Source organism: Crocuta crocuta, unplaced genomic scaffold (assembly GCF_008692635.1).
Source record: "Crocuta crocuta isolate KB4526 unplaced genomic scaffold, BGI_CrCroc_1.0 scaffold107, whole genome shotgun sequence".
In the NCBI taxonomy this organism is placed as follows: domain Eukaryota; kingdom Metazoa; phylum Chordata; class Mammalia; order Carnivora; family Hyaenidae; genus Crocuta; species Crocuta crocuta.
In genome coordinates this window covers 519,567-543,146 of record NW_027531877.1, presented here as the reverse complement: position 1 = coordinate 543,146, position 23,580 = coordinate 519,567, and the positions used below count along the sequence as shown (strand labels likewise).

Here is a 23,580-nt window from a genome sequence, read left to right as displayed (position 1 = left end):
TCATAGCATTGTCTTATTTACTTATTTTATTCAAAGACTAAGGTCAGAAGCAGCAGAAATTGGAATACATGTTTTAAAAATACTAAAATCCCTATTCCTCTTATTCAGAAAGAAGGGTTTTTTTTTAAGTTTATTTATTTATTTTGAGAGAGAGAGAGAGAGAGAATCCCAAGCAGGCTCTGTGCTGTCAGCACATAGCCCCATGTACGGCTTGATCTCATGAACTGTGAGATCATGACCTGAGCCCAAACCAAGAGTCAGATGCTTAACCAACTGAGCCACCCAAGTGCCCCAAGAAAAAAGTTTTTTTTAAAAAAAAAATACATAAATACATCCTGAGGACAATGCAGAGTTACCACTTAATTGGTACAGTTTCAGTAAAGAATGATGAAAAAATTCTGGAGGGCAGTAGTGGCAATGGTTACACAATAATGTAAATGTATTAATGCTACCCAACTCACCTAAAATGACTGAAATGGTAAATTTTATGCATATTTTATATACACACAATGTAGGTTTGGCAGCATGAAAGATACAAGGGCCATGTTCCTGCTTGAAATGCTGCCTTTCCTTCATATTGGAGGCCAAGTCAATTCAGCTCATAACTGCAGTGGTGAATTCTTTTAGAGGCTCTACCTTTCTGTCACTGGTATTTCTGTGAATAAGTCTCAATGAATGCAAGATAATGTTTCTCCCAAGATCAAAAGAACACATAAAATTTGTGATATCTGATGTGAAAGTTTAGCCATATGTGAAGTGGCATTTCCTATGTTCTTAGGGTTAGCAGTTCATGAGCTAAGTGGTTTTGAACTTGGCCCACTGTTTTCTGGAGAGTGCTGTCACCCAAAAAGGTATTTAATAAGCTGATTCACATCTAGAAGATTCAGTCACTGCATGACTTTATGCCTAATATAACATGCTGCTCATTCCTCACATAGCTCTCTAATGGCTTGATCCATGAAGAATTCATTTCTGCATCATTAGGAGTTATTTCATGATTTCATAAACTCTACCATAGACATGAATGTGTTTATTTATTTATTCATTCACTCACAAAATACCTGGGGGTTCCTAATACGGGCCAGGCTGTAGGCTGGGTACTTTGAGCACAGTAATGGAGACACGAAACAAGTCACTCGTCTCCTTGTCTTTGCATGAAAGACTGGAGCAATGACAGAGATCGGACGGGAACTCAGCTACTATTTGAGTCCTGGTGTCTGAGTCCATGAGCATCTCTGGTATGAGGTTCCAATGGTGTGAGCTTTCAAGACAGAGCCTGGTACAGAGCAGGCAATTAGGAGCAGTCTGTTAAATGTCCTGGCCCCTGAGCTGGGGATCCGAAGCTGTTTGACCCTGGGGCTGTCACAGACACAAGTTGCAGGAAGCTTCTCATGACGAACGGATATCTCTCCCTTTCCTTGCCTGTGTTCTACCACTTCCTTTGTATGCGCTGGCTGGCATTCCTACCTGCAAGGGGTGTCAGGTACCCCAACCATTTCTATGGGAAAAATGTCTTTGTCCAGAAGTGGAGGCTGTTCCTCATTTGTCCATTAAGCTCAGCCGTCCCCTTGGAGCTTTGTTTGGCTGCACTTAATCCATTAGGCAGGGGCACCTGGGTGGCTCAGTCACTTAAGTGTCTGACTTCAGCTCAGGTCATGATCTCATGGTTTGTGGGTTCGAGCCCCACATTGGGCTCTGTGCTGACAGTGAGGTCAGGGCCTGGAGCCTGTCTTCAGATTCTGTGTCTCCCTCTCTCTCTGACCCTCCCCTGCTTGTGCAATCTCTCTTTGACTCTCAAAAATAAACAAAAAACATTAAAAAAGATCCATTAGGCAGATACAGCCCATAGGTTGTGAAATGACATGGACCCATGGTGGCTGCGGGAAGACGAGTACAAAGTCCTTGACATGTGTCTTCCTAGTGGTGGTTTGAGGCTAGGTATCCACTCACCTGGTCTCTTTTCTATCTGTTTCCTTCTCTCTCTCCTCCAACTTTGATTCTATTTGATATATCTCTGTCCTGTCATACCTAGGGCTCACGTGCCCACAATAGATGCTGCCTTTTCACCCTTTGGCCATGTTTTCGCTGATTATTAAAACACCTATTTTTTTCTAGGAAGATTCTTTTTATTGGGTAAGTTTCATTTCCCCCAAACTGAACCACCTCACTGCCTGACATTTTCATAATCCATCATTTCCTGAGTCTAAGACTTCTTTATCCTAATTAACTTTACTGGGTTATAGTTTATACAGGAAAAAATGCACTTTTTAAAGTGTATGGTTTGATGAATTTAGGCAATACACCATCATATAAAACATTTGCATTATGCCCCAAATCACTACAGTTTATAGTTTTGTCATTTCTAGAATTTTATATAAATGAAATCAGACAATGAGACACTCTTTTTTTCATATCTTAACATTTTTAAAATTGGGTGTCTTAAAATGAACATCTTAATGTGGCACTGTTTCCTTTTTTCCTTAGGAGCTATAACTAAAATGAAAACATATCTTCTAATGGGTAATATCTTTAAATCAGGGATATATATGAGTGTATATGTATGTGTATTTACATGAATACTGTCTAGTTGGTTTTGCCACTAGGCAGTAAGCACTGAGAAGGTGAGAAGCTTGACTTTGCTGTGTTCCCATAGTACTTATAGCTGGACACCAATAGGAGCTAAATAAACATTATAGAGGGAGGTAATAGTGAGTTTTAAATAGTATTCCAAAAATATCTTCTAATGGCAAGGACTTGCCTAAAACTCTTCTCACAATGAGTCGGTAGTCCTAACTGCCATAGGGGTTCCCTTTGGGGGCTCAGCTGCCTTTGCATTAGTATAAGACATTTTCCAAAATTCGTTGCATGGACAATTAATATTATCCAAGGTAGTAATAAAAGGCAGGAGAGGGGCATGCCACTGTCACAGAAATTTGGGAAATATTTCTTAGTATAATTTACCACTTAGAGATTCACAATTCGTCAGCATGCTAAGAATTCTGAGAAGTGATGTCGTGAAGAAACAATGTTCAGCTGTTTAAGCTTAGGTTTATTTGACCCTGGAGCTCTATGGAACATTCATTGATAGTTTGCAGAATATATCTTGTGAAAGACTGTGCTAATATATATGCATGATTTTTATTTTAAACGAGAAAGAAAGAGCGAAGACAAGGAAATTGAGGAGCGCTGTATTTGAGCGGGTCCCAGGGAAGCCTAGAGCTATGTCATGGCATCCAGAATGGGAAAGATGAGAACGCTTTTTGTGAGTAAAAGGGCTGAATAAGCACTCTCTGCGCTCATAATCTCTTTATCCTATGAAGGGACATGTGGGCAAGAAACCTTTCCTAAGAGGAAAGGAAAACAACACAAAAATACACATTGGCCAATCCTTTTGGTGAGGTGGCCGAGTTCTGCAGGTGGATAATTGAGGTTGCATAAGGAGAGCTGCCCCACCCCCTCTGCCGGGGCCATCCTGTGGGCATTGAGCCATTGGGTTTGTCCACACATGGACCAGGCAGCTTTAACTGATAAGAAAACCTGAAAGAGGTGGTAGAATGGCTCACTGAGACAGAGAGGAGCCCACCTGCAGGAATTAGCCTGATCATTTAAATGATGGCAAAGTCCTTCTCAAAAACAGCATTGGCCCAATATACAAAGAGACGTAGGAAATCAGAGTGGGCTAGGTGAAATCAGGCAGAGCCTAGAAGAAGTGTTTAAGAGCTCCCTTTCCGTTTTGAAAAATATTTTAAACAGGCAGTAAAATAGACTTTTTTTTCTCCTGGTATATATGCCTATGAATTTTAACAGCTGTATAGACTCCTATAGCTGCCACCACTATCAGGGTACAGAATGGTTCCCTCACCCAGTCTCAGTCTCTCGTGCTGTCCTTTTATAGTCATATCCTCTCTCACACCGTAACCTCTGCCAACCACTCAGAGCCATTATTTTCCATCACTGTAGTTTTGTCTTTTTGAAAACTCCCTTTCTTTTTGCTCTCCCTTCTGCTTCACGCATGGGGAAGTGTGGGCGCAAAGAACTCCAGATCCCATGCCAGTAGACCCTCTCCTCTACAACTCTTGTTTTGTTGTTTTCTGTTGCTAACATTTATTAGCATCCGTGACATGCCAGGCACTTATACTAAGCTTTTTACATCCATTATCTCATTTTCATCTTATAAGAGCCTGCTGATATATTCACGCCATTATTATCTCCACTGTACAAATATGGACACTGAGGGTAAGAGAGGTTAAGCGACCTGCCTAAGGAAAATAATTGAATCCCAGCATAAACCCAACTCCATCGGATGACATATCCTTAATATTATGGTAAGCAATAAAAGGGAAGGGATTATGACTCCGAAGGAGGTACACAGAGAGAGGTTGAGGGCAGAGCCAATTTGGTGCTATATGGTTTTTTAAAAGATTTGCAAAATGTGTGTGAAGGTGGAGAACCATCTGGGTCTCCTGAATTCTCAACCTCAGCTCCTGCCTTTATGTCTTCCTCCACCTGTCACATGTGGTCCTTGCTGACCCAGGGGGCATCTGCTTGCTGTTTTCAGGGGCTGCGGAGAGCCTTACTCCCCTTGCAAATTCAGCAGAAACTGCTGTCCGTGTCACAGGACACGGCAGCTGAGACCCAGGAAGGGAGCTAGATACCTTCTGGTTTTTACTCAGCCTCAAATCCCTCATGAGTTTTCTGACCTGATTTTCCTCACTCAGGGGCTTGCAACACCAGCTGAAAAAGTTGCCAGGACACAGTCACCGGGTCTGTGTGCTAGAGGCGGCAGGTGTGTTCTCGCTGAGCTGGAGCAAGTGAGACAGAAATGTATGTGGTTGGCATGATATGTAACAAAGAAGGGAGAAAGTCAGGCCCTGCAAGACCTGGGGCGGCAACATTTGTGTTGGGGATAAAGAGGCAGGAGACAAAAAAGTGAGAGAAGTTAATGGAGAATCGGAGATGCTGGGAAGTGGAAGGTTCTTGCCCTACATATGGCATTCATTTGAGCTTGTTTTTCGGGGAAGTCAAGTTTGCTAGCAAGTTATCTCCTTGAATCAGCTCCTAGCTCCTTAAGGGTCTTCACAATGGGTGGCCCAAGCTTGGAAGAATCACATATCTGAATCTCAGCCCTGGATCATTCAGAGAAGAATCAGACAGGCTGGAAATCTGGGTACCAAGGGCCATCTTTGGATGACACTCCATTGACAAGCCAGTGAAAGAGGATGTGCCATTTAGAGTAAAAAATATTAAGTCACTTCGATAACAACAACAACAACAGCTAACATTTACTGAGCACTTAGTATGAACCATTCCCTATGTGGAGAGTTAATTGGCATGAATTACTTCATTTATTTCTCGCAACAACCCTCTGAGGTAGGTACTGTGGTTACCTCCAATTTGCAGATTGGGACTTGGAGGCCCTCAAGTTTAAGTGACTCACCCAAAGTATACAACTATTGAGCAGCACTAGGAGGATTTGAATTCTCCTATTTTTCAAACTGAAGTTTGCAAGCTTCACTGCCTTACTGCCTGTCTTAATTCAGAGATATTGCTAAAAATTAACACAGCGAGGAGGAAGAGAGATGAACTCTTCCACAGCCTGTAATCTTCTGGAAGGCTTGCAAAGATCCTTTGGCTTGACTGCTGTAAGAGATAGAGTAAGAAATGGCAGGATTTGCCCAGCCAGGGGCCATCCATGAGTCTTTTCTTTTTTTTTTTTAATTTTTTAAACATTTATTTATTTTTGAGAGACAGAGAGAGAGGCAGAGCATGAGCAGGGAAGGAGCAGAGAGAGAGGGAGACACAGAATCCAAAGCAGGCTCCCATGTGGGACTCGAACCCATGGATCATGAGATCATGACCTGAGCGGAAGTCGGATGCTTAACTGACTGAGCCACCCAGGCGCCCCTGTCCACAAGTCTTTCGATCTCATCTGTTGGTTTGAAATAATTGCATGCTGTCGAAATCTACCATTTCTCAAGCTTTCTTCTTCCCCAGTAGGCTTGGGAGGGTTTCAGGCAGGTAGGCACAATGGACTATTTTTTCTCTCTTGGGCTGGCACCATGAGGTGTGGCTGTTGGCTTCACCCTGGCATGCTGGCGGGCACAGGAACCGCCCGGCCTCTTTGAGCCAACAAAAAAAAATCCCGATGAGCCCGTTTATTAGATGAGCCCAGGTGAGCAGAACAGTCTTCGGGCTTAACAAACTCACAGGCAGGAAGTTAAATGAGCTCTTTCAGAGGACCAGGTTAACATCGAGTCCTCTGGAAGAGGTGTTTTACAAAATGGGACCCTGTGACAACAGGTTATTTATGCCATCGTAGGGGAGTACTTTATACGTAGTATTATCCTGGGCTGGACTCATCGCAGACTCAAGTTCAGTAATAATACCTATTACACGCTCCTGCAAGGGCTATCACTCCTTCTGTGTTTTGTGGAATTCCTCATGCGACAGGGGACAATAAACAGTCAATAATAATGTTTACTATGATAATGATCTTCCAAATGCCTTTCATCTGAGGATCTCGAAGTGCTACGTAAACACTAATTAGTTAAGCCTTACAATGGCTCTCTGTTTTTACAGTACATTTTCCTATTTTATAGAATTTTAAATTGCGACCCAGCAAACTTAAGTGGCTTGTCCAAAGTCATACAGCAGGTTTCAATTAATGATAATGATGATGCTTTGCATTTACCCGGCATATGTTTTCTAAGGCAGTAAGAGTATGTTACAAAGATAATTTTCACACTATCCTGGAGGAAGGTGGGTAGCAAGTATTATTAGTTGTTGACTAAATTCGGTTAACTGAGGAGGCAAGGAGGGCAAGTAACTTGGGAAGGATTAGACTGAGGGTACAGGTGTGGCATCCCGGACAATAGTCAGTTCTCTTAACGGAGGGATGCATGTCTGCTTTTGCCCTTACAGGAAAGGTAGCTACGTTTGTGGAAGCAGAGACACGTTGTAGAATGACAGGCATATTTACATCCAGGAGTGGGTTTGTTCATAGCCCCACTGAGAGAGGCAGAAGGGAGGAGATGAACCGCTTCAAATAAAGTTCCAAAATTTTGGAAGATGAAGGGACCCGGGGACAGTAGAAGGAGGCTGCCGGCACCACTCTCTTGCAGAACATCTTTACCAACCCAGGGCCTGCCTGAAAGCGGTAGACTTCAACAGCCTTCTTCTGTGTTTCAGCCTCCTGACAGGGACTTGGTCTGGTGCAGCCTGGATGATGGGCACAACCCCATCACTGGCACCTTCGTCTGATGTTACAAGTCCTGGGAAAGAGTTCCAGGGACATGCGGTATCTTACCAGCTGTCTCTTACATATTACCAGCTCTCAGTCCCACAGCTCCCTATGCTAGGAGGGGCCTGGGAATCTTCCATGTTCAAAACCTGGTAGCTGGGGAGACATTCACTGCTACCTTTTCTTAGCAACATAGCCACATCGAAAAAAATGAGAACGTGAACAAAATTATATGAAGACGATAGGGACTTGCCTCCTCCCAGTCTGGCAATGCTTTCTGAGTAAGTGATGATACCTTACTGGGAGGCAGGTCCTGGTTTGCTGGGTGGGGGAGGAAACAGGCTGCTGGGTCTTAGGAATTCAAAGAGGGATTTGCTGACCTCAGATAGAGCCCTACTCTCTACAAGCAAGGCACTTGAGAGAAGTTTGCTGCCCTGCCCCCCACTCTGCCTTCTCCAGGCCTGTGGATTCTGATTGATGATTAGACCTTGGGCTAATGGGAAGCCTGAAAGGAGGGCGCCAAGCCCTTTTCTGGAATGTGATCACACACACATACAAGCACAATGGCAATAAAACGTCTGAAGGGAAGAACTCACACTAGTGCCCACTTTTTCCCGCTCTCCTGTTTGAATGTTTCCACTTTCCCCTGCTGCATAGGCAGCTCAGAGGTACAGTGAACAGGAAGAGGGGTGAGCCCCTGCAAGGAGCATTGTCCTGAATGCACATCATGAGCCTCTTCTCCTGTGCTGAAAGGAATCCACAGAAGCCCCTCCCACCCACTGTTACTCTTCACAACGGAGTTGAGGGACTCTGCTGTCAGCTTTAAAGCAATTAGCTTTAGCTAAGAACTTCACAGAATGCAGCCTTGACTTTCTAAGTATGCCAGAGACCCAGGTCACAGCTACCTGTGTCTACTTTGACATGCTGACTCCTGGGGAGACAGGGCACATCATCCGGCTGGAGTCACAAGGACTGTGTCCTCCTCTCGGAGATGTGCCCTTAACCCAGCTTCCCACAAAAGGTTCACAGCCGGGTCAGATACAGTCCTCAGGATCCATTTGCATGGCTGGACAGAGTGATGCGCATTCTCCAGACACCAGAAGCATTCCTATGGTCTCCTGTGTGCCACTACCGGGTCCTTTTGGTTTTTATGGCAGTCGCCGAAGTGCGTTTTATGTATATTAGATTCATTTTGTAAAGTAAGGCATCTGCAGGGCTCCTGTACACATGGGTTGTACTTCACAGCCCAGCCTCCCTGTCACTCAGTCTGCCCACAGATACGCTTCCCTCCCGCACAGTGTTTGGGCGTCAAGTATCCGGACAGCTTCGAACGGATCATGAATGAGCACTGTCACAATAGCGCTGTAGGGGCTTGGGGTGGGAAGATGGAGTGGGTAAAACTAAAACAAAACTTGGCATTTGCAAACGTCTCGAAGATCTCAAAGGTAAAAAGCAGCCGGATTTGTTTTGTCTCTTTTCCCCATCCTCTGGTTTGGCCTCAAACAGCAGCAGTAAAAGATGAAGAATAACCAGGAAGGCTTTCTTTGTACTATTACCTTCTAGACAAGGTGCAAGGGCAACCTGGGAGACTAACAATTCTAAGAATTTCTGGGTGGATTAGATAGGCTCAGGATTCCACCGAGTTTCCATAAAATGGCCACTGCTCACAGAAACTTACTCTGGGGAATCTCTGGCAGCAGCCCTAAGGGAGGGCTCATCCCTAACTGCTGGTATACACAGATCCAACCTTCAAATGGACACGATATGAACAAATAAGATCTTTCTTACCCCATCCATGTGGATTCTGATGTTAGGCACCAGCCGGAAAGAGCTGGACTGCAGACCCCTGGGGTTCGTCCTGCTTCTCCCGCTGTTCTGCGCGGTCAGCACGCCAGGCCTGTGGAAGGAGCCCCCTCTCCCCGAGCTCTGCCCCGAGCGCACACCGTCTAGAAGACGCACGAGCAGCAGGTTGGCCGGCAGTGCCTCGATGCTGCAAAACACCAGGGTCCTGCACTCGGGGCACCTCAGCTCCTTGTGGGCCTTGAAAATCCTCTGGAGACATGGTTTGCAGAAGGTGTGCTGGCAAGGGAGGACTTTGGCCGTGACATCGAGCTTTTCAAAGCACACGGGGCACTCCAGAAGATCAAGTAACGTCAGATCATCCATTTTATTTTAAAACTCCACTCCTGGCCTGCAGGGGCAAAGTCCACATGGTAGGGTGAGCTGAGCCGAGGGGGCAGATCCGGTGGTCGGTGGTCTCTCCGGAGCTTCTGAATTCCTGCCTGTTTGAATGAGAAAGGAAGAGAGGGGAAAAAATGAGACTGCTCAGAGAGGTGTATCCCACCTACATGGAGGCAGTGTCTCATAAGGCAGTTTGCAAGCACTTTGTTCCAGCACCCAAGTTTCAAATGACTCATTCTGATTCAGTGCTAGCAGGTATAAGGCTCAAGTCCTGCCTGCTCGAGGATCTGAGGGAGCATTCAGCACGGTGACGGACTACTTACTCATTGCCTCTCTTTGTGCAAGTGAGAGCAGAGGCAAAACGGGCCTGCAGAGTGGCATACCCACTAGAGCTTGAAGGGGTCCTTCCTCTCTCTCGTCAATTTCAGTTCTCCCACCAACACCCCCTCAGAACACAATTTCTGTGAAGCTATCTATTCCTCCTGCTTTCCCTAAGTTTATCTGTCATCTGCAGCACATGCAGACAGGTTTCATAGATAAGTTTATCAGAACCTCATGCGGATGTAAAATGATTTCCTTCACAGTGCACCTGCCCCCATCACTTTGTTCTAGCAAAACACAAGAAAAATTCCTACTAGAAACCCATTTTCAAAAATTGTTTGCCTTAAGTACAGGCCAGGATGCTTAGAAGCTTTTTTTTCTCCTTCCCTCCCTCCCTCCTTCCCTTTCTTCCTTTTTTCCTCCCTCCCTCCCTCCCTCCCTTCTTTCCTTCTTCCCTGATTATTCTAGCCTCAGAGTCAATATTACACCCACAAGATGAAGTCACACAGCCTATTAAGTTACTTTGACAATTGTTCTCAGTTCCACCTGAAGCAGATAGGAATTCCGGATTGTGGTCACAACCTGCAAAAATCCAGACAGAGCAGTGTATACAGGGGTGTGTGTGTGTGTGTGTGTGTGTGTGTGTGTGTGTGTGTGTGTCTGGTCTGAAAACATCCTTAGTCCAGAAACACTTTCCTTTTAGATGTCTGAAAAGAAGTCTCCAGTTGAGATGTCTCCCGGGAAGAGGTCACCTGTCCCTCACAAGTGGCAAATTTTGTGTGAACACAACGCCGGAGGGTGGGTGGCCCCGCCAGTAAGGGAAGCAGACGTGACTTACGGGATGAGATGGCGCCGAGTCTTCCTGAGACAACTCTCCAAAGATGTCAGCTCTGGGGAGCCATGCGGGGGGCTAACCTTGAGCTTGTAACCCCAGCTGAGTTCAGCTCAGAGCCATCCTCTGATCCTCTGCCTGGCCGGGCTTCCTCCAACTCGCTTCCTTTTCCCCAAGAGCGGCTGCCACGCTTTGAAAACTTTAACAACTCCGAGTCTTACTCATTTCAGGGATCGCCTTACTCAGCCCTTGTTAACGCTTTGACTGCCTGGCAGCTAGCAGCACTGTTCTCTGACTTCCCTCTCTGCTACTGATCCTTCCTTCATGTAACTGAGTTGATTTCTGGGAAAAGATTACCAGGGGCAAAATATAAGGCAGCCCCCAAGGCTGAGTATTGACAGCTTATCTTTTCACTTTTCTTATTTTCTCTCCTATCCAAGAAGTTGAAACATGGCTTGGTTATAAACATGCCAAGGTGATTGTGTTTATTTTAAACCTTTCTAAGGATTTGCTGAAAAGGTCAAACATATTAATGGTAGCTATAACAAAATAAGCCAGCCACCTAAAACGTACTGCTCCTTAAAAAGCATAGTCATTCTTTGAATATGTAGATTTGAGATGGGCTTCAGTAGTCTTTTTGCTCAATCTCTTTAAATTAAAATAAAAAAATCACAAGTAGTACATCCACTTCTTTGAGACATCAGTGCACAGAAGGGTTTTGAAAAAGGAAAGACAATAGTTCCAGCATTTCTTCCTGCCCATGCCTACTGGAATCTTTTCATAGCACCAAATAATAATTATACTTCTATTTCTTGATTTATCAATAATATATTTCATGCAAAGCCACAGAGGTATTCAATAAAGTACGTAATAATAATAATATTACTGAACACCACAGTAGCCCGTATCTGCACTAAGCACTCTTCTGCCTTTACCTGTATTAACTCATTTAATCCTTTTAGCAACCTGGTAATTTACTATACTCTTCTTTACCCTCATTTGCAAAGGAGGAAACTGAGACACAGAGAGGTTAATTCATCCAGGAGTCACAGCTAGCAAGAAACAGATGTTCTGTGCTCTTTACTACCATGTTATATGGTGGTACAGCTTTAAGGGGAGGAGAGATGGTTGAAGGGAGCTAAACCTCATCTGAGATGGCAGGAAGTCAAAAGATAATGACCCAAACTGACCAATCAACTTCTTTTGCAGATGAGGCAGCTATGCCCACAGAGATCAAGAGATTCCCCGAAGTTGCCCAGTAAGTTAGGTAGAGCTGAGACTAGAAACTGGTGTTCCTTTTTTTTTTTTTAAACTATATCTCTTCTCTCAACTTAAGAATGACCCTTCTGTATTGTGTAGAAAGCACTTAGCCACAAATCCATGCACAAATCTTAAGGGCGGACCAAGCGGCCTGAGAACAGATCTTGGGGGATTACGTGTTTTACAAAGTTCTTCCATGTTATTTCCTGAAAAGCAAAGATGCATGGAGCTCAAAACAGGAGGGAGCTTTAGGATGAAGCAAACAAAGTCACATGTCTTCTGAGCACAGACCCCTGATTGAGTATATGTCAATTTCAGAGACCGTTTTCAAGTCTTTTTTTTTCTCTCTCTTTTACAAAGGGTTTTTTGGGCTTCAACGATATCAAATCCCATTCTGTTGCCTGTCTCCTTCAATAATTTCCACTTTTTATAGATTCTGTGCTCATCAGGAAGCCCCCTATAGGCTGCAACCCTTGTCCCTTACTCTTTTTCCCACTTGGTAAAGCTGAACCCGCTCCTCCGTGAGCTGCCCTGCAGTGCCCTCACCCTCTAGAAAGATCTGCTCCAGTGCCAGACTCCTGCTGCAGGAGTGGGCAGCATTTCCCCCCTCCCTCTCTCGTTCGTAAACACTCTGCCTCCCTTAGATGCCCATATCTGCACCTATAAGCATACGCACACACATACTGGCATAGACATACATATAACCTTAACGGTAACATTTATGAAGCACTTTATGTATGCCATGGACCAGGACTAAGACTTTAAACAGATTGCTCATTAAATCCTCCCAGCCACCCAGTAAGATAGGTGCTGTAACGTTCCAAGGATTGCAGAGCTTATGATCTGAACTCAGGTTGGCCCAATCCCAGGGCCTGTTTTCCTTTCCATTATCACTTCCCACATTATAAAGCTAGGTACATGCCATAAGTATACCGATATATCTTTACTGTTTAAATCCATACACATTTATACATATGTCCAGACTGTACACACACCAGCTGATCTCAGAGCCAGCCTAAACCAAAATGATATAACCTGTCCAGTCTCATGGCTCCTCCATGCACTGCATGGTCACTGGTCTCAAGTAACTTCAAACGCTCCCATCTGTGACAAAACTCAAAAACCCAGTGCCATTCCAGGAAGGCAGGATAGGTCCAAGAGGCTGCTCTGTGCTCACACATCTGGCNCTGCATGGTCACTGGTCTCAAGTAACTTCAAACGCTCCCATCTGTGACAAAGCTCAAAAACCCAGTGCCATTCCAGGAAGGCAGGATAGATCCAAGAGGCTGCTCTGTGCTCACACATCTGGAAGTTGATGATTCAGCAGATACAGTGTGATAGAAAAATGGTAGGCACTCGCAAAGGACAGACAAAGTTTACGCTGAGCAGGAGTGGTCTTTTAGCACCTCTCACATCAAACCCTGTAGGTGGTCCCCAACACCACCCACATGTGAGGTTGTCTCAGGAGAAGCTTTTGAAGCTTTTGAAGAAAGGGGAGAGTTTTAAATGGGGATTTCATCCTGGCTTACCCAAATACTCCCTTGGCATCAAATCAGATGAACAAGTAGTCCCCAAAAATAAACAAAAACGTGAACTACGCATGTCTTCCCAGACTCCAGGCTCGGGCCACCTCCTCCACTGCTCCTAACCCATTAACACTCCTGTTTATATTTACACTGTTACATAATGATTACAGACAGCACTTTGAAAATTCCTCTGCGATATGTTTATGAGTTTCTTGCTGCTTATATTTACAAGTATATCTCCATTTATGTGAAAAAAAAGTCCAATCTGATCATATTGTTAACCTGTTCAAAACCTTTCAGTAGGTTCCCATTGACCTTAGGTAACATCCAAATCCTTTTTCTGGTGGAATCTGGCTCCTGCCTACCTTCCTGTCTCAACTTACCCCACAACTCTCCTTCCCTCACCCACACCAGTCCCACTGGCTTTCTCTTTACTCAAGACAGTTTAAGTTTCTCTGCCATGAGGTATTTTTTGTGCTCTTCTTTCTCTGTGATGTACAATTTCCAGTTACACTCTTCCTCTTCCTCTCTTCCTAGTTACTCTCTGCCACCCTTTGCTTTTTTTACCCCTTCCTCTGCAAGTTTTAACTTAAATGCTACTTCCTCAGGGAAGCCTTCCTTGATTCTCATGACTCCAGAATTTGTCTTCCTATACTTGTCCTTCATAGCAGTTATCACAATCGTAATTTGATAATTATGCTCTAATGATTTAATGCCTGATTCCCCAAACAGACAAGCTCCAAGAAGGCAAGGTACTTATGTGTCTTATCACTGCTCTATCCCTCAACCCTAACACAGTGACTGGCATGTGGTCGATGCTTAATAAATGTTTTTGAATGATTTATTAATGAATGAATGGTATTGTTAAAAAAAGAACATGTCTGGACAGATGCACAACAAACTGGTTTTTGTGTATGTTTTTTGTTTGTTTGAGTAGGCTCCACACCCAGTGTGGAGCTTGAACTCACAACCCTGAGATCGGGAGTCACATGCTCTACCAACTGAGCCAGCCAAGTGCCCGCACCAAACTGTTGATAATGGTTTTACCTCGGGCACCTCTGCAGTGCCAGTTGGAATGTCATTAGGCTCATCTCTTAATCTAAGAAATTTTTCAGATTTGGGTGTATGCTCCCTGGCAGTGTCTTTCCTCGGGACCCTGCCACACATCTCCTGCCTCCTGCCCTGCGGCATCTCTGATGTTGCAGTATGGGATACCCATGGGAGCTCGCTTTGCACTCACATGTGCGTGATCCAGAAGTGTGGACCACCCTTGACCAAAGGGGAGTCTATGGATAAACACCTCCCCTTTTCATCTTTTGGAGTAGGTCGTTCTGAGATTTCATAAGGCTCTTCATAAGGTTCTATGAACCTTCATGAAGTTCATGCATCTGTTGAACGGCTAATGCGATAATGTACCCCTGTATTATCTCTTCCTCATTCTGTGTCACTCCACCATCCCTAACCCTTGCTCCCAAATAAATTGCCTTCAAACAACGCTTTTTTTCAGGCTAAGATAGTTTCTTTCAAATTTAAAATTAGGTCGCAAAACAAATACGAATTTTTTTGTCAGATGTACTTATTTATTGGAATTATAATTTGAGAGTTGTGTTATTTTCATTTGGCTGGCTGCTATCCCTTTGGTGGTCTCAGGCTCTTTGCCTTAAAGTTCATCATTTGTAAAGCCATCCCTAAATCCACCAAAGGGACTCAAGCAGTTGGAAATCTAAAGCATTGTAAAAGAAGGGGTCAGGAGGACTCTTTTGACTTACTGGACTCTTTTTGGCAGGGGCCACACTTTGTACTTCTCTCTCTTTCCTTCGTACCCAGTATAAATGTGGAAATGTTTTGAATATTTAAATGAAGCTTCGTTTTAATGTTTCTCTGATGCTAAGTTTACCCCTGTGAAACCTTTGGAAGCATTCAAGGAGAGAAATGATTGGAGGAAAATGGGAAGCTTTCAGTAGTGGAAAAATGGAGGAAAGCTGAATGGCAGGGCTTGAATGCTGATTAGATATTCTTTCCTTCTTTGAACGATGCAGGCCCAGAATGAAGTTGATGGTGAAATCTCCTCTCCAATCCGGAGAATGTTTGTAGGTGAGCAGAGTACTTTAGGGTATGAATATGCACTCACCAGACCCACAGTAAAGTGACCCAAACTCCTTGCAAGAACTCCATCTGACATTTTATAGAGATGACTTAAGGTCCTTAAGTTTAACGAGAAACCAGCAGTCAACAGTATGGTTTTAAAGTCTAATAGACCTGGTTTGAATCTCAGCTCTGCTAGTTACTAGATGGAACACTTGGTTGAATTACTACATTCCTCTGTTCCTTGAATTCCTTATGTAAAAAATAAGGTTACTAATAGGGCCTCTCTCACTAGGTTGTTCGAGGAGTCAGAAAAGTGATGCATACAATAAATGCTTAATAGATGTAGAATTCTTATCTTCTTTTTTTGCAAGCAGATCCCATAAGAAAATCAAGAACCAGACGGTTCTCCTCTAATCCAAACTAAATCCAAAGAACATGCCAGAACATATGGTTGGTCAGTTCTCTGTGGACCAAGATGCTCTAACACCGTGCGTCCCTAACTTCAGTCATTTGCATCTTATTCTTTATGCTCTTTGCCATAGACGCATACTGAGGCTTTCTCTGATGCAGTCAGAAGAGTGAAGGAGAAATTAGTAACTTTCTTGCTATGTGGTTTTGTTTTAACCATTTTCTGTTGGGGTACCCCAGGCTTTGGGACACTACTCCCTTCTAGTGTATTCTAAATGAATTACAATGACTGTGAAGAACCAAAAGAAGGGCAGAGCCCTACCCATTTTCTGTGCTATAAATGGTGGTTTACCACCTGTGCATCTGGTGAGGGATTCTTACTTGCATTTTTACCTCTTCATTTTTAATAGAAGATAATGATCTGTTTTTTAATTTCTTTTAGTGTCTCTTTATTTTTGAGGGAGAGAGAGTGAGTGAGCAGGGAGGAGTAGAGAAAGAAGGAGAGAGAGGATCTGAAGCAGGCTCTGCGCTAACAGCAGAGAGCCCGATGTGGGGCTTGAATCCATGAACCATGAGATCATGACCTGAGCCAAAATCAAGAGTCAGATGCGTAACCAACTGAGCCACCCACGTACCCTGAAGATAGTAATCTATTAACATAGTTGTATTTCTTCCTCTAAATGATTAGAATTCTAAAGGCAGTTGTGCAAGAAGGGAAAGTAGGAAAGTAAGAATGCATCTTACCATTCTGTTAATATTAAAAAATAATTCAGCTGGTCAAATCCAAGTAAAATCTGTAGTAACTTATTGTATTGTGCCAATGTCAGTTTCCTAGTTTTTATACTGTATTATATATAATATGTTACCACTTTATATATAGAAGCTGGTTAAAGGATATAAGGGACTTCTCTGTACCATTTTTGCAACTTCTTGTGTTCATAATTATTTTAAAATAAAAAATTAAACAAAAAAGAAAGAAGGAAACCACTAAAAACCTCAAAACCTTGTAAATATGTCCCTATCCTTTGACCCTGAAATAGTANACTTCTTTAAATTTATACTAGTGTAATAGATATATACCCAAATATGTTTCTCATATAATTACTTGTAATAGTGAAATGTTAAAAACATTCTTAATGTCCAGCAACAGGGGAGTGTGTAAACAGTATACATACATATGTGCATGTGTGTGTGTGTGTGTATACTATCAAATATATACTAATAATTATATATACTAATAAAATAAATACTAATATATACATATACTGATATATATGTATTAATACTGATACATACATATACTAATATATACCAATAATACTAATACAAATATATACTAATAAAATAAATATTAATAATATTTGATATATACTATCAAATGTATATATCAAATATATATACTATATATGTATATATATATACTATCAAATATGCATATACTGTCAAATATGTATATTTGATATATACTATCAAAAAAGATACTGGAGATGTATATTTATTTTGAAGTTGATTTATATGTTTTGAAAGAAACAGAGTCTGAAGCGGGTTCCATACTGACAGCAGAGAGCCCAACGTGGGGCTTGAAACTCATGAACCGTGAGATCATGACATGAGCTGAAATCAGATGCTTAACTGACTGAGCCACCCAGGCGCCCCTGTGGAGATGTATATTTAATGACATAAAGGACATTCATAATTAACTAAATACAGAAAGTTACAAGTTGTATGAGCCTAATGTATTTAAGAATAATACATAGATCTATAACATTGAGACTAGAGGAATATATGCAAAACTGTCAGCAACAGTTATTTCTGGCTTCTAGATTTATTAGTTGATTTAATTTTTTTCATTTTGTTTACATGTTTTTCTAATTTCTCTACAATGAACATATGTTACTGGTATAAAATTTTCAAATATAATTAAGATAGCTGAAATCACTTTAGCTTTGCTGAAACATTTACAACAGGGAGTTAAATCCTGTAACACTAATACCCTAGGCATTACCATTGATAACACAGGCATTAAAAAGAAAAATAAATTACAAAACTCCGAAACTGCTGGATGTAGACGTTAATCCATAACAGATACTGTGCCTTACAAAAGAAAAGGGCTGTGATCACTTCACTCCTAACCGGTCTTCTTCCTCTTCCTTTACTCTTTCCTTTCTGATGAAATCAGTAACTGTTTTGATTCAAAACCATGAGCAGGATCCAACCTTGATTCTTATTAAACTCAGGACAAGTCTGTGCAAAAGCTGACAGTTTGCCTAGGCTATTGGGTAACCACAATCTTATACTTTTGATCACAGGTGGGAAAGTTGCAAAAGTCAGTAATTTGCTAAATACCCTGATTAGTCCTAGATGTCTCTCTTCATAGGTGGCTCTTCTAGGATAAGAAACACATAAGGAGCAAATGTCGTCATCTTCTTTTTTTAAGAATTAGAATTATTTTCCTATAACTGACTATAAACATTTGTCAAATCAATTAGACATTTCTTGGGCCCTGTAATGGTGCTAATTATATATTAATTATGTAATATTATTTACTCACTTGGCCTTATAAATTGTATCTCTCTTCCACATAATCTCTGTTCTGTAGTGCTGGAGCCATCCCTGTACTGTTTACTTGTACCTGACACTCAGAAGTGCTTAGTAAATATTTGCTGAGTGATGAGGATGGCTCATCTGTGTTGGGAATTCTTAGTGCATTCCTAGGGAGAAAGCCTGGGAATTCTTTGGAAACCTACTTCCATTATTAACAGTTCTGTGACCCTGGGTATTCAACAGCTTAAGCCCCATCCATAAAAGTGCCATCAGGAATATGTACTTCTCAGGCTTGCCCTAAGGAATGCACTTCCCAGCATATATTGGTACCACTTAGAAAAGTGTCTGGTGCATAAAAGTTGCTTGAATGATACTAGTTGACCGTATCTGAATTCCTCTTTTCATCCTGTGATTTACCTTTTTTCTGCAATTGCTTCTAACTTAACACAGTGGTTAAGAGCATAAGCTCTGGAGTCAAAAGGTCTGTGTTATCTTATTAAATAAGAGTGTGACCTAGAGAGAGTTGATTAAATACTCTGTACTTGGTTTTCTCATCTGTAAAACGGGGACGATAATAACAGCACTTACTCTGTAGGATTATTGTGAGCATATAGTGAGAAAATGCTCATAAAATGCTTCAAAGAGTGTGACAGAGAGTAAGTGCTCAGTAAAGGTCAGCTATTACTCTCTTACCAGGCCTCTTATTATCTATCGTTTTGCATCTAAAGTATAGTTTAAAACTGAGCCCAACTCCTGGTTTATTTTCCTGAAGGAGTTATTCATCCCGATTTAGCCATGACGTGACTGTCAACTCAGGGGAGCTGCCTAGAGGCTTACTTGGTTTTGGGCACTGCTGCACCCTGCAGAACTTTAAGAGGGGGTGTGGTTGGCTATTATGCTGGAATAAATAATAACAATTAACATTATTTTGTGCCAGAGTCTGTGCAAAGAACTACAACCCTGTTATTACTCCCATGTTAACAGATGAGGAAACAGAAGCATAGGGACAGCATTGCCCCAGACAGTGCTTGGGGAGGTCAGGCCTGATGCCCGGGCAGTCTGTACTACTAACCTCCAAGTCATCCCATTAGTTGCATGTACCATCAAAAAAGAGGCTATTTTAATCAATACTTCATTGCAGTTTTGACTGCAGATTTTTATCTTTACTTCCATTCAGGAGAACCGAAAACTTGGAAACATAGGCAGCCTTCACACAGTAATATCAGGTTAATCTATTAGAAATGGAAAGGGAAATAAGGCTGAAACACAAACAGAGGGAATATCAGGGGTACTTCCTTCTTATTTATTTATTTATTTATTTATTACAAATAGTTTATTGTCAAGTTGGTTTCCATATAACACCCAGTGCTCATCCCCACAAGTGCCCTCCTCCATGCCCATCCCCCCCTCCCCCCACATCCATCAGTCCTCAGTTTTTGTCAGCATTCAAGAGTCTCTCATGGTTAGCCTCTCTCCCTTTCCCCCACCATTTCCCCCCTTCTTCTCCCCCATAGTCCTCAGTTAAGTTCCTCCTTATCCTCCTAAACGTGCAAACATATGATATTTGTCCTCTGCCTGACTTATTTCGCTCTAACACCCTCAAGGTCCATCCATGTTGCTTCATATGTTTATTTAATGTCTATTTTTGCGAGAGAGAGAGAGAGAGAGAGACAACATGCGAGTGGGAGAGGGGCAGAGAGAAAGGAAGACATAGACTCTCAAGCAAGTTCCAGGCTCTGAGCTGTCAGCACCGAGTGCAATGCAGGGCTCGAACTCACAGACTGCAAGATCGTGACCTGAACAGAAGTCTGATGCTCAACTAATTGAGCTACCCAGGTGCCCCTGGGGTACTTCCTTTTTAGATAAAATAATGAGAAATGCCAAAAAATAAGTAAATAAAAACTGGTCAAATATCCTGGCTTATTATTTTATTGAAATATATTTGGATAAAAAATTCTTTGGTTTTTAATAACAAGGAATCTCATAAACATAACCAGAGCTGTTAGCTCATTTTGGTTTTCAAGCCCAATTTATGATAGAATTGATTTGTCAGCCAGAATTCTAATATCTATTTGTCCTATGAGGTCTCGTTCTCCATGTGCAGTATTATGTTTGTAGTCATTAGCCAGGGATAGAGTAGGAGTAGAGGGGTATGGGTGTTGAAGAAGAGGGCTCAGATGGTGCCCAGTTCATTTCTGGATGTCACTCTCCAACCTCAACCACCCCTTGTCCCTTGCTTCAGGCTAAAAAAAAGTCTTGGATTCTAAACCAACTTCAGCATTTTGGCATTATCTATCGAAATTTGACATGTGTGTCCTTTTTACTCAGTAATTTCCCATTTAGAAGTTCATTCAAGAGAAATGCCCACAAAAAATGCAAAGTTACAAACAAGGGCATTTAGTTACTCTGTTTGTAATTGAAGATAAATGGAGCTGACCCAAATATCCAGTAGGAAGGGACTGTATATGTACCATAATGTGGTCATACAGAGAAATAAATAGGTAGAGTTGTATATACTGACATGCATATAATGAAAGAGAAGACTGTAGGCAGTGCACATATTATTCATAATATTATAGAAGGACTTCGTAAAGAGAGACAATGATGACTGCAAACTCAGATGCATAAGGGGGCCAGACTGGTTTTATAAATGGGTCAGGTGGGGAATGTGACAACCTTGAGAGCACACCCTATGTGAAAGCAACTGACACCACTCAGCCTCAGCTAATCTTTGCTAGTGGGCTGGCAGATCTTGGGTTTTTCCAGAAACCTATAAATCATGGTACTGTTCATGCTATTTTGTGATCGTCTGTTTCCTTCTCTGCTACTTTGGAAGCTCCATGAAACTATTTCAGTTACATGAACCTCCTGATTTTTATTATGTGGCAACCGTTAGAAATATTTTTCAAAAGTATATTCTAAGTGGTCATTTGCAAACTAGATTTGTCTTGCAGGCTCACTGCCTATCAATCTCTAAAATACTCTTAGCAATGGCTCTCTCTGGGGAATCATGGTTTGAGCTGATATCAGAGGATGGTCTTTCACTCTAGCATCTATACATTGCTCTATATTTGAGGGTGTTTTGGTTTGTTTGCTTGACCATGGCAAGAACCAGTTTACTGGTCCAGTGGAGGGGCAACGATCTATATAAGGAAGAGTGAGAGCTGAGCACCCCCCCCTCCCCCCCCGCCAGTGACCTAGAAATCATTCCTCCACCAGGTCCTTGAGGCAGGCCTTATAACAGCAGAGGAAAGGGAGAGTGGGTGGATGCTGGAAATAGGAGGTCCACGGTGTTCTCCAGACAGGAGGCACCCCCTTATAATAAGGTCTAGCAGGGCCTTGAGCCACGTGGGAATAACCTTGAGCCTCACAAGCCTCTTGATCCACAGCTGGTCCTGAGGCCATGACTTCCCCGAGAAGAAACAGGGGGTGTAACTTGGGGAGTGTCCACTTCCTTGGATGAAGACAATGGGATCTGCCAGGAAAGGTCCCTGGTCATATATGCTTCCTTACTGGTTCCTAGCGATCTCACCACTACCAGGAAGGAGCTTCTCGCTCACAGCCCCACAGATCTGGCTGGGATGCCCCGGCCTCTGGGCCCAGAGCTGCTGGCCCACCCTCCACAGAACTAGCTTCTCCTCCCCACCCACCCTGCCCTCAGGCAGCCCAGCACAAGCCTCACCTGGCAGGTCATGGCTCTATCAAGGACACTGCAGGTCTGGCAGTCTTATTAGCTGCTCCGGCCGTGTCCTATCCCCTGCTTCTGACCCCACCAGCCAAGGGCCCCTAAGGCAGAAGACAGTTGGCCGGAAGACTTGGGGGCCTGGGGAGAAGGTGGTAAAATGTGGAACTTGGAACTTTCACTCTGAGCAGCTGTAGCAGCGACAGGAAGGGGGAGACTTTGAAGTGTAGGGGGCCAATCAACCCGACCCCAGCCCTTCCTGGCACTCACCTTCCTTGGGCTCCAACAGCTTCCTCACTGGGTTTTCAGTGGGTTCCGAGTTTGAGCAGACAGCAGAGATGCCCGAGTTGGGGCTCAGCACGAACTGAGTGAGGGGGGTGCTCAGGGGTCACAGCTAGACTCGAAGACCCTGCATCTGGGAACGGGACCAACAACATGTCACTCAGAAACTCTACCCGAATGTTCTGCTGGGTAGCACGGGCGCTGCTTTGCCCTTGTTGTCTGGAGACTTATCCGACTCAGGAAAGTCCCCCAACTCCTGAGGTGACAAATTTGAAGAACTGGCTCGCAGGTCGTGGGGGGTCCTCACTAGGTTCTGGGCTGAAGACTTCTAGGGGAGGGCGGACTGAAAATTCCTTTTCCGGGTCAAAGCGCCGGAGTGCAGGCTCAGTGCATCTGGTCTGGGTCAGGGCCTGGAAGAGGCGAAGTCTGCCAGCCTGGGGTCCTGCCGCCAGCTAGGCGCCCAGGAGGTGCGGATGAGGACGTGCCTGCAGCCCTGGGCCCACCAGGCCTGGCCCGCCAGCGACCCTGGCCTTGCCCCAGCCAGGTAGGATGTGCCACCTACCCCGCAGTGGGGGCAGAGACCGGAGCTGGCCCGTCCGGGTCTCGACTCCCTGCACCTCTTCGCACCTCTTCGAGTTGTAGGTGTGAGTTCGCTTACCCACAGCAGGCCTGCCTCTAGCGCAGTGGGGCCTTCTTGTCTATCTTCCTCTTGTATAATAAAAAATCTAAATGCTGAGGGCACATTTAACTGACCTTATGCTAAGAAGGTCTGAACCAAAGGGAGTTTCCAGATTACTGCAAACTAGAGCCAGTTCAGGAATTTGCCTTACCTTTGGTTGCGTCACCCACCTCAAGAATGTTCAATCTGGGGGTGGGGGTGGCGGGAGTGCCTGCGTGGCTCAGTCCATTGAACATTGGACTTCAGCTGGGATTATGATCTCACAGTTGGTGAGTTCCAGCCCCGCTTTGGGCTCCGTGCTGACATTTCAAACCTGGATCCTGCTTGGGATTCTGTGTGCCCTTCTTTCTCTGCCCCTCTCCCACTCATTCTACTTCTCTCTCTCTGCCTCTCAAAAATAAATACACATTAAAAAAAATTACAGAGGAAACAAAGAATCTTGAATTTGGTGGATACACCTGGGCTCATCTAGATGCATCTAGATAATGCTAACTGGCTTATCTAGATAATATTTTGGACTAGGGTTTCTGTGGCCTT

The 23,580-nt window shown here is 43.5% G+C and overlaps 1 protein-coding gene across 6 annotated transcripts in view; it reads right to left on the bottom strand.

The window, feature by feature from the left end:
* The window catches only part of SH3RF2 (SH3 domain containing ring finger 2), a 124,761-nt gene extending 101,495 nt beyond the window's left edge, over positions 1-23,266 (bottom strand). For 2 of the 6 annotated variants that reach the window (XM_077773030.1, XM_077773035.1), the window contains exons 1-3: positions 23,195-23,266; positions 22,353-22,497; positions 9,029-9,522 (exon numbers count right to left, since the gene is read on the bottom strand). In XM_077773030.1, coding sequence (XP_077629156.1) covers positions 9,029-9,406 — 378 coding nt within the window. In that variant the 5' untranslated portion in view covers positions 9,407-9,522; positions 22,353-22,497; positions 23,195-23,266. Of the gene's footprint in view, positions 1-9,028; positions 9,523-19,472; positions 19,660-22,082; positions 22,224-22,352; positions 22,498-23,194 lie in introns of all 6 variants that reach the window. The other 4 variants (XM_077773033.1, XM_077773034.1, XM_077773032.1 and 1 more) reach the window with 4 other exon arrangements.
* Positions 23,267-23,580: the final 314 nt, after the last annotated feature.